The sequence below is a fragment of the Tyto alba genome, unplaced genomic scaffold (genome assembly GCF_018691265.1).
Source record: "Tyto alba isolate M040663 unplaced genomic scaffold, T.alba_DEE_v4.0 Super-Scaffold_1, whole genome shotgun sequence".
NCBI lineage: Eukaryota > Metazoa > Chordata > Aves > Strigiformes > Tytonidae > Tyto > Tyto alba.
This window is the reverse complement of record NW_024881261.1, coordinates 39,113,065-39,123,491: the sequence shown is the minus strand read 5'-3', so window position 1 is coordinate 39,123,491 and position 10,427 is coordinate 39,113,065. Positions and strand designations below refer to the sequence as shown.

The window sequence follows — 10,427 nt, the reverse complement described above, 5'->3', positions numbered from 1 at the left end:
ATGTCACCTTGGAGGGAAAGCTGAGGCTCGCTTAGCCGGCGGATGGCTGCCTGAGCCAAACCCACCCTGCCAGGTGGCAAACACAAATCCCTGTTCCGCACTCAGACTCACAACTCAGACTCACCACACCCGACCTGCTCCGCCTGCAAGAAGCTGAAGTGAACCAAAATTAACCTGAAACAAAGGGTTGCTCCAATAACTTGTCTGGCAGGGTACCTTTCTCCCAGGGAAAATGAAAATCAGCAGTTATGATAACGCTGTGCTGTGGCTGGCATGTGCAGCGGCAGCAGGCAGCCAGCGGTGAAGCCAGAGCAGAAGCAATTATTAGTTGGGTTAGGAGCACGTCGGCCAAAAGTCACCCAGAGCATCATAAACGGGTCCAAAGGAGAGACAAGTGGGCTCTGCGGCTGCTTTGCAAAGCCCAGAGAGGGAGATGCATTAAAGCATTACATGGGCAAAAGCAAGGTTTGGATTGATTGCTTTGACCCTTCCGGGGAGGGGGGGGGAAGGTAGCCTGCAGGAAAAGCCTTGCAGCAAGTTGTCCCCAACGTCTTAAAGGGGATGGGGCCAACGCCAAAGCAGCCCAACCCCATGGCACTACCTGGAGGATTGTCCCCGTCTTCAGAGAGGGGAGACATCCTTGTTTTGGCAGAGGTCTTCTGAGAGCAAAGGCGGTTAAGAGACTTCCGAGTCTAAGATGGCAGCACTCTCGGTGCTTAGGAGCGTAGGAGCCATCAGCACAAACGCTACGGCAGCCAGTTCTGGCTTCAGCCCGTTGTCTGCTGCCCACAGCACGTTCCCCCAAGCTAACCCGTTCCCCCTTCACCAACCTGCAACAAGGTCACGAGGTGGCTGGGTGCATTTGGGAGCACCTGTCAGAAAACAAACACTTCGGTGTCGTCATCTTCCTTTGCACCCAAACCAGCCTTTTTCTGAGTCATTCCCAGCCCCGGGATGGAAGTTTTGCTCGAACACGGACGGCAGCAGCCTCACGGGTATGGCCCTTACCTGGGATGAGGGAAAGCACAGGGAAAGCATTGCTCTGAGGAAGAGCTAAGCAGCGCGTGCAAAGCAGAAGAGCTCCGGCACAAGATTGGGAAAAAACCTTCTTACCCCTGGGCCTGGAGATCGAAAAACAGCAATGCAGAATCAGGCAGGTCCTTCCCAAGCTAAATCCCACTGTTTTTTTCCGGGCAAATACCGACCAGAAGATTAACAAGGTGGGCTGCTCTATGCTCACCCCAGCCTACACACGGCGAGAGTAACCGCCAGGGCCAAGGCGAAAACTCTGCAGGCAAGTTGAGGGATCCCTGCCTGCTCCCAAACCTTGCTAGGGGTGCGCTGAAGTTATTTGAACCAGGCTGCGGGACAGATGTGCAGAGGGTGTGGTGCTCAAACCCTGGCGCTCGCCAACACTCCCTGTCAAGCCTCCAGCACACGCAGATAAGCAGTGGCAGAAATGACATTAAGAGGATGCCCCAGTGCTGGAAAATCTGCTCGGTTTCTACAAGGAAGATGCGTATTCCTGCCAGGTTACAGAGGAGAGGTGTGGGAACACCACGCTGCACGGCACAGAGGGTTCATCTCTATTTCGGTTGCCTGGCTGTGGAAGGAGTGTCCTTATCAAATGGTCAAAAAGAAGCCGTAACTCCTTCCAGCAAATATTTCCTCCCAGTATCTGCTGAGTTGGATGGGAAAAGCAGCTGAAACAGGAACTCGTGATGGCTTGTCTTTGGGGTCCACTCTGCTACCCCGGCACTAGAAGGAAAATCCAAGGGGTAATACAGTGAGCTACCCCCTGAGGAAAAGCAGATTGATGGGGGTTAATTGCTCTTTTCAGAGTACAGAAAAAGCAAAGGGGATCCTTGCCCTTGCTTGGCTTGTGCTCCTCAAAACCCTCCTGCTGCTGTGTCTTAAAACTTTCCCCGCCTGGAAGGACTAAAAGCTAAATCGAGGTGGATCTCAGCGATAGCAAAGCCCACCCTCCTGACAAAGATCTCGGTTTCTGTTTGTCCAGGACTCAGACAATTGCCGGGTCCTTCTCCACCTTAATCTGACCTTTCCCAGCTTTTTTTGGTGGAAATCCCTCTTTCAAGTTCCAGCCTCCTGAAATCCACGCTGGACGACAGGTTGTTCCTCTCTGTCCTCCTACAGGTGCCCTCAAACTAACCGACTCCACGTTCAGCCACAAGCCAGGCGAAGACGCCTTCACTGGCGCAACGTGGGAAGAGTCAAGAGAGCTCCGTTCGCTCCGATCAAGGCAGCACCACCCCCAGATCGCAGCTTTTACCGCCTTCGTGCTCCGCCCCGGCACGCGTTCGCCGGCGCTCTGGGGCAAGGGGACAACACAGGGGCTCGGCCCCTATTTGGGAACAGGATTGCCCCTGGAAGCTGCCGGAGGACTGCGGAAATACAGATTTCAAAAAGCAAGCGTGGGTGTTCAAAGCCGGCGGGAGACCACCCTCGCCCTTTGGCTGTGCTTCTCCCGAACGTGAAGGCCGAGGAATCACCGCCGATGTCCCCACAGCTGAGTGGTTCGGGGGGGAAACCCAGCCGACAGCGCTCGATGGGGCGGGGGGGGTGTGGGTGTGTGGGGTGGGTGTGGAAACTCGGGGCTCCCCAGTTGTTAGCTCAGTGCTGAACGCTGAGCGGCTGCACGCCCCGCGGCGCTGCCGTCGCCCACCTGCCGAAGCGGGTGGTGCCCCAGCAGGCTGCGGGGGAGGGGGGGAAGGAGCAGAGCGAGGCACCACGAGCGCCGCAGCCCCCAGCCCCCAGGTTCCCCCCCCCTCCAGCCCAGTGCAGCCCCCCCCGGCGCCCCACATCCCTGCTGGCCCAGCCTTGTTTCTCCAGGCAGCGTGCTCGACCAAAGCACAGCTCGGCCGTGGGGGAAATGAAACCGTGTTTTAGCAAGGTCCATGCAGTAAGTCAGACACTACAATGCAGGATTCAGCAGATTCCATTTAATGTCATGTGCATACATCCATACATTTACTTGTGTCAATGGTTTTGATGTGCGTGAAGCCAGGTCTTGAAAAATCTACTCGGTCATTTACGTCTGGGAGCGTGAATTCTCTCAAGCAATCATCTCGGGGTGGGTTTGCTTTTTTTTTTTTTTTTTTTTTTTTTAAAAAAAAAAAAAAAAAAGTCGCCTTTCAATCACATAGTTGCAAAGATAATACCATGAATTGAAGGTAAAGCATGCAGAGCTGCTCCTTGAAATTCGCAGACTGCTCTGCAAACGCTGTTGGCAAAGGGTTTTGCTGAGAAGCACGGGGCATGAAGAAATCCCTCCCTCTCCCAGGGAGAGAGAACTGCTAAGAAACGGGTTGGTCTTGTTTAGCATCCTGAGCAACAGCGAGGCGAAGCAGCAGAAGTAACACCCCATGAATTCTTCAAGGAAGTTTTTGGCCAAGGCTGAGGAACGGGGCAGAGGAGTAGAGATAAACCATCCCACAAAAAAAAAAACAAAAAACAAAACAAAAACAAAACAGAAAACAAAGGAAGGACAGACATTTTAGACATTTTCACCACCACATACTCACAGAAATTTCACTTTTTTTTTTTTTTTGTGTGTCATTTAAGTGACAGGACTGATAGACCTTGGGGTCCCGGATGTTTACCCTGCAACGCGCACCATCCCAGCAGTTTTGGGGTAGATTTTTCAAGCCCTGGTGATGGCTCCCAGGAAGGCTTCTCCTATCCGCTCCCGGCTCCCGCATGATCAGAATCTATTGCATAGCATTTATTTCAGATAAGGCACTGTTTTGCCCAACGCGAACAGCAATTCAAAACTCAATGCAGTTTCCATACAGTCCAAATTTGATGGCCTACAGTGCAATAACACATAAAATTAAAGGCAAGGCTTAGAAGAATAAACCCAGCTTTAAATTTAAACTTAATATTAAGAAGATAAAGGAAACTACATTTTTCAAAAGCCTTTTTATTTTCCTTCACCATTGTTGTTTTACAATACAAATATCACCTTGTGAATACACAAAAACCCTACAGAAGATAACTCTGCTTCACGTAAAATACAGAATGGATATATATATATTTATATATATATTTTCTCTTCTTCATTCTTTAAAAAAACTATTTTGTTCTGCACATTGGCAAGTTTAGGATAGAATACTTCCCCAAACATACAGTATGTATGGTAGGAGTGAAACTTATAATTACATGCAGTTTCTGCACAAATATTTTAAAGAAATAGATTATCTTTGTTGTTTTTCAACAACATTTCAATACGGGATGGAGAAACCATTCATAAGTTCACTCAGTGATCATTTGTAAAATTCTTAAAAAACAGGAATTCATGGCTGTTTTTCTTTTTAAAATACAGCTACCAAGTAGACAATAAAGTGATGCCTTTTAGTTTGACCTGCCCACAATGTGTGAGCAAGATCGGACCCTTTTTATTTGTTTTATTTTTTTTGTTTGTTTTTTTTTTTTTTTCCCCTACACATGGCAATTTCAACATTATAAGCAAATTTCCAGTTTAATTTAGCTATAAATGCAAAAATTAGTAATTATACAGTATATATAATTCTGCTTTCATGGAATACTTTATTTTAAATAAAAACATTTAAGACTGCCTACTGACCATACAATCAAGACAAGAAAGGCACTAGAAACATAGACAAATCTCTCTCTCCCAAGAAGCATTTTCTTTAAATTTTAATTTTAACTCTATTCTCTGACATGTAAAAATCTTTTTAATTTTCATACACATTTTGAAAAATAAAGTTAGGAAATACTTAGAAAATCACTTTACAGCTTTTTTTTTTTTTTTTCTTTCTTTTTTTTTTTTTCCCCTCCACTTTTTGACACAGTCACTGCAGATTCTACAAAATCACGATTACCAAACCTTCCTGTGTCTATCATCTTATTTGTAGCACGGTGCAATAGGTAGAAAGATTTCTCAATTTTACCCAAGGCAGGTATTTAGAAACCTTCATATAGTCATTTGCTAGAAAATGGCTTACAGCCCAATCTTTGGGGCAAGAGATATGAAAAGTATGTTTTCCCAAGAAAATAATATGCTTTATTCCCAGACGTGACTGGAAAGACCAGAACTTATGATATAAAAGCTTTCATTTATGCTGTCGCATCATATACAAAGGAACATGGTGATGGGTAAATGTAAATCCCAAATCTATTAACAAGAAATGTATAACAGTGCATGATAAGTTAAATTTTCTTTATTGTTGTCCAACGCAGATCCTTTGGAGAGAAAAAAAGATCACAGTGCTTACCAGGTAACTGAATAGGTTAAGTCAAGGGAACTGTTAAAAGAAAGGGTTAGGGAGCGGTCGATTTTTTTTTTTTTTTTTTTTTTTTTTTTTTTTTATGGCATCTTCTTGTATGAAGTTCTTAGCACTTGGGACAGGTCCTTTCCCCCCATTTTGTCTGTCGACATGCTGTTATGTGTCATTCACCAGGCGGCTGTATTTCACCTGCCTGCCCCGGTGCAGCACCGGCCAGGGGAAGGGCCAGTGGTAGGAGCGAGGTACAATTCCTTGGACATTCTTTTCAAAGTACTGGAAGGGCTTGTACCACCAGACCCTTGCAAGGAGGTTAGTTTGGGAAGCTTCTTTTAGCACCTGCACAAAAATAACCAGAAAAAAAAAAGAGAATTACAAAAGAGCACGTCACTTACTTGCATGACTTCGTTGCACGTCGCTTGCTACTGTTCATTAGCAGCGTCTGCTTACAGCTGCTTCCAAGAATCTTTTGATATCTAGAAGCACTTCCCGAACAGATCTGCATGGACAGAGATCAAGAGGAGCCAAGCTACTTTCCCACTGCCTCCCCGCGCACACGAAATGTTGCTGTCGAGTGGGGATCACCCTTGTTTTCCAAGACCTCGGCTGTTCAACGGTCGCACAGGAAAAGAATGAATGGTCCAAAAGATCAGTGTCTCCTCTCCTTGGGGAATGAAAATGAAAAAAAAAAAAAAAAAAAAAAAAAAAAAAAAAAAAAAGCAACCCCACAACAAACCAAGCAGCCCAAAGCACAGTTGTTTCCGTAAGTATCTCTGAAATTACAGGTAGCTCAGGAATCCCTTGGGAGCCTGGCTGTGTGCCCACAGAGCAAGGCATGCCTCAGCCCATCTAGGAGGTAAGGAGGAACCCTGCCCTGCCCTCCCCATCTTCTGAGTCACATCACGCAGCAAAACAGGTACATTTCCACACAGTAAGGCAAAGGGCTCTTCTGAAGCAACACCTCATTAGCACTCAAGGCAATCCCCACTTCATTAGCTTCCAGCCTGGAAGCAGGGCCGCTCAGCACCGTTGTTTTGACAGAGCCCAGGAGCCCATTCGAAGAGCAGAAGTCAGGCTGGTGCTGCATGACAAGAGTTAGGAAGCCTGGATGCAGATTGCTATCACAGCGGTTCCCCAGGGGTCCAAGATCAACGTGCGTTCTCTGCAATTAGGCACTTGGTGGTAAAAACGTACCACAGGGCCTGACTGTGGTGCATTGCTCCAAGTAGCATCAAAACCACTGGAATAATGTGACATGGTAGCTAGACGACCTCGATACGATCTCAGAATCTGTACCATCACAATATTAACTAGTTTCCTATCATCATACTAGGTCTTTCTTAAACATAACTAACTGGAGTCATATGCAACAGATAAGCAAAATATCTTTCTCCACGTGGCACAGAAAATATTTGGACACCAATTTCCTGTTACAGACCTAAGAGTAAGTTTCTCTTAACTCACTAGGTCTTTCCCATGGACGACAGACTTGGGCATTTTCTCCCACATTCCTCAGCTTTGTAAGCACGTCTCCCATTGATCTAGTTCACTGGCAGGAAAGTAAGAAAGACCTCATTTAGACTTCTTCATTCGACCTTTGAATCGTTTACTGCTGCTCTCTGGTTGAGTATTACAAACCACACTTTGCTCTCTCCTGTCGAGTGCTGTGTCTCCTCCCGAGCAGCTCCTCGTTCTCAGTATTTCCTTCACCACCCTCATTTCCATGCCTTCCCAGACAGGGGCCTTAGGACAGGAGCAGCCTGTTCTCTGCTGCACTGTCCTCCAACAGGAAAACATTTCCTTTGTTCAGGTGAACTCACCACTGTTTGGAAACGTTCTCAAAAACCGGTTCATTTTTAATGCAGCTTTGTACTATTCTTCAAGAGCCATGTCGTCTAACTAAAGGGCACAAGCCACAGAATACAAGGAAAATCCAGTTGGCTTAAACAAAAAAAAAAAAAAAAAAAAAAAAAACAAGGAAAAAAAACCTTATCACATCTAAATGGTTTGCTCTGCTATCACAAAACTGGCCAACTGAAGGACTGGCCATTCAGAAGGACTTCAAAAACTGAGGCTACACAGCGGAAGCAGAGAGGCCTGCCTGTCTGTGGCTGGACCTTCAGATACTTTTGTGGTCGAGACGCAAGATGAACCCGGCTGATGATGCCTCTTTCTTTCCTGCCAACCCAGTGTGAGGGGGGGGGAGGAAGAGAGGGATGCTCCACAAGACACAGGTGAGTCCGCTCCTACTCCTGCAGAAAGGCCCAAGGCAAAGTGTGGCTATTCGCCCACCACCACGCTACGGCAAGTGGAGTGACGCGGATCCAAAGACCGGGAGAAACTCACTTGCTGGTTGGCCATTGTGTGATACCACCAGAAAAGTCTTGTAGTGATGTAGTAAGCCACCACCACGTCCACAGTGTAGTGGTCATGAGCAAGGAGGATGCAGAACATCCCAACCATGCTGAGTGCCCAGCAAAGCCAGTGATACCACCAGAGTCGCCGTGGGGAATCTGGAAAGAAGCACAAGCGGCGATTATTTCAAAGCGCAACATTATCGTCACGCAAGACTACTGCTGTAATTGGCAGAGGACGTGGACCACGACCCTAAGGGGGTAGCACAACGCCTGCAGGAAGACTGAGAGCAGGGATGCTGGGATCACAAAACAAGTATCGTTCCCCTAAAACTGCACTCAGGGATAATCAGATCCTTGGAAAATAGAAAGGATATGAAATCTCTGAGAAACGGGCCCAAGACATAACAATATACTATACCCTGGTTGGTAAAATGAACTGATTTGCATTTCAATATTGATTCTAATAAATGGTAATCCATTCCTCTTGCCTTCTGTAAAAGGTAAAGCGCATACATTAAGGCCTGATTCTCGCAAAATAAGCAACCTTGCATTTAGCAAGGCATTCATCTCTCCCTAGACTAGGGGACACAGAGCTGAAATACCATTCATCAGGCAGGGTGCAATGAAGGCTTCCAATATATTCCAAACAAAATTTTTTTTGAAATAAAATGTTTAATTCAGACATCTACATGGTAAAGAGGTTTATTTAGTCTCCAAAATTTTCTTTTTCAGTGAGCCCTATGTCTTTGCAGTTCTATTATTTTTATTTAGTTGAAAAAGTGTGCATTTTTACTTTAATTGTATTTACCGATCAGCACAACAGCAATTCTTCAATTAGCGAGGAATTACACAACAGGAAATTCCAAATTAACAGTAACAAACTTACACTCTTTGATAAATAAGTATGTAAGAGTTAATATGACGGTGTGGCCGCTGTACAGATAGTCGCCGCACATGTTGTGGGATCCCGTGATGGACAACCCTCCGCCAGCAATCAATTTCATTATCCTTCGCAGGTGAGATTCCCAGTCTCCAAAAAGCTGGTGGAAGAGTAAAACATAAAAGCACAGTAAAATATCAACGCCAACCTTTCCGACTTTAAAGCAATGGTGTTAGCCAGGAACTCTGCCTTTCAGTTATTCTCTCTTTTTGCTCTGATACACAAGATCCATCAGCAAATCCACAGCCTTTCCCAAAAGCCAGCAGCACATTTCTAGAGGGAAAAAGTCTGGATATGAGACATGAGTTCATTTTTGCATCTGTTATAGCCAATGCTCATGGGAGCACAGGCCATATGCACCTCCACCCATTCATTTAAAATATTGTTCTATTTAAAGTATTCAATGGATGAAGAACCAAGGAAATGATTCCAATTTCCCTATAAATACAGTATCCCAAAGGACTACTGTTTTCCCTACACTCACCGTATAGATTGAAAAGGCATGGAAAAAAGGAGATTTTATTTACACACGTATTTGTCTATGGATATATGTGTGTAAAAACCCTTTACACCAGGACATTTCCAGTTGCAATGAAAAACATTCCAGTATAATACCAAGGCAAAAAAACAGTCCAGAAGTTGTTAGACTCCTATCAGTGGCTACACTCAGAGTGCTACACCTATGGTAAAACAGGTAGGTGAGCAAAAATTGTTTTCTACGTTATTTATTTATAAGTACTTATTGCTGCTGCCACATAAAGGCTTCATCTTTCTCCCTGGTCTTCCTGGCAGCTTTTCCTAATGTTTGTGGCTGTGCAGGAACATGACTTTTAGTGGGAATCTTCAAGCAGAGCTAATGGGTTCAGATCTCTCTCTCTTCATTACATCCTTGCACTGGGGATATACAATGGGAATCTGCGTGCGTGCGTGTGTATATATATATATATATATATATATATGAATGTCACATATATACAGTGAGATTCTGAATAATAACTCTTGGAAAACTGATGACTTCTGTAACACTGTCTCCAAAATTCAGCTTTACCACTAAAAAGGAATTTTAAAAATTTCCAGTTATAGCCAGAATATTGTCATGTTCTCTAAACATCTGTTTTTCCTTCTGTTCAAGAGGCAACACACTCTAAAATAAATCAAGCTTCATTTAATTCATCTTGTTTGTAACCGCACAGGCCCTACAGATAAAAATCCAACAGCAAACGTGACGAACTGCCCGAGCCACACGTCCAGCTGCTGAAACCCAGATTCAGCGCACAGGAGAGAGTGTCTCGCTCCAAACTCTAAGGCCTCCCACGGCCCTGCCTTGGAAATGCTTCAGAATCGTTTCTTTCCACTTCACGTTTCAAAAAGAAACATACGTGGTGTTTGTCAGTGCACGGTGCCAAACTTCTGCGCTGGCTTTAACTCACACAGTGCAACGTGAGCGAGGGGGACACTCCTCCAGCCCTGCTGATGGGTTTGTTCCGACCCGCCTCCGACTCACCATGCTGGCTCAGAGGGCATTTCTGAAAAAACTTCCGTCTGCCTTTGGAAAGCCAAACTGAAGCAAACCAAGTTCTTCTGGTGAGGACACCCCTCCTCCCTCCTCCCATGTGACTGAAGGGCTGCTGGCACTGTCACGAGACTTTGCTTTTGTTGCTCCCAGCTCTAAAATAAGCCCAAATGTTGAACAAATCCACAAAGAAAGCCTATGCTGTGGGGCAGCCACAACCAGGGCGTACTCGGCACCCCCAGGACCCAGCGGGAAACGGGAACCGCCTGAGCTCGAAGGAGCAGGACTACTAGATCAACCCACGTGGCTACAACATGCTCTGGACCCTTACCTCATTTTGCGAGGTTTTAAAA

At 45.7% G+C, this 10,427-nt stretch overlaps 1 protein-coding gene across 9 annotated transcripts in view; it reads right to left on the bottom strand.

The window, feature by feature from the left end:
• Positions 1–2,945: 2,945 nt before the first annotated feature.
• Positions 2,946–10,427, bottom strand: part of SGMS1 (sphingomyelin synthase 1) — a 101,123-nt gene continuing 93,641 nt past the window's right edge. For all 9 annotated transcript variants that reach the window (XM_032986680.2, XM_032986682.2, XM_032986687.2 and 6 more), the window contains 3 exons: positions 8,508–8,661; positions 7,611–7,777; positions 2,946–5,603 (listed from right to left, as the gene is read on the bottom strand). In XM_032986680.2, the coding sequence (XP_032842571.2) occupies positions 5,424–5,603; positions 7,611–7,777; positions 8,508–8,661 (501 nt within the window). In that variant the 3' untranslated portion in view covers positions 2,946–5,423. The remainder of the gene's footprint in view (positions 5,604–7,610; positions 7,778–8,507; positions 8,662–10,427) is intronic.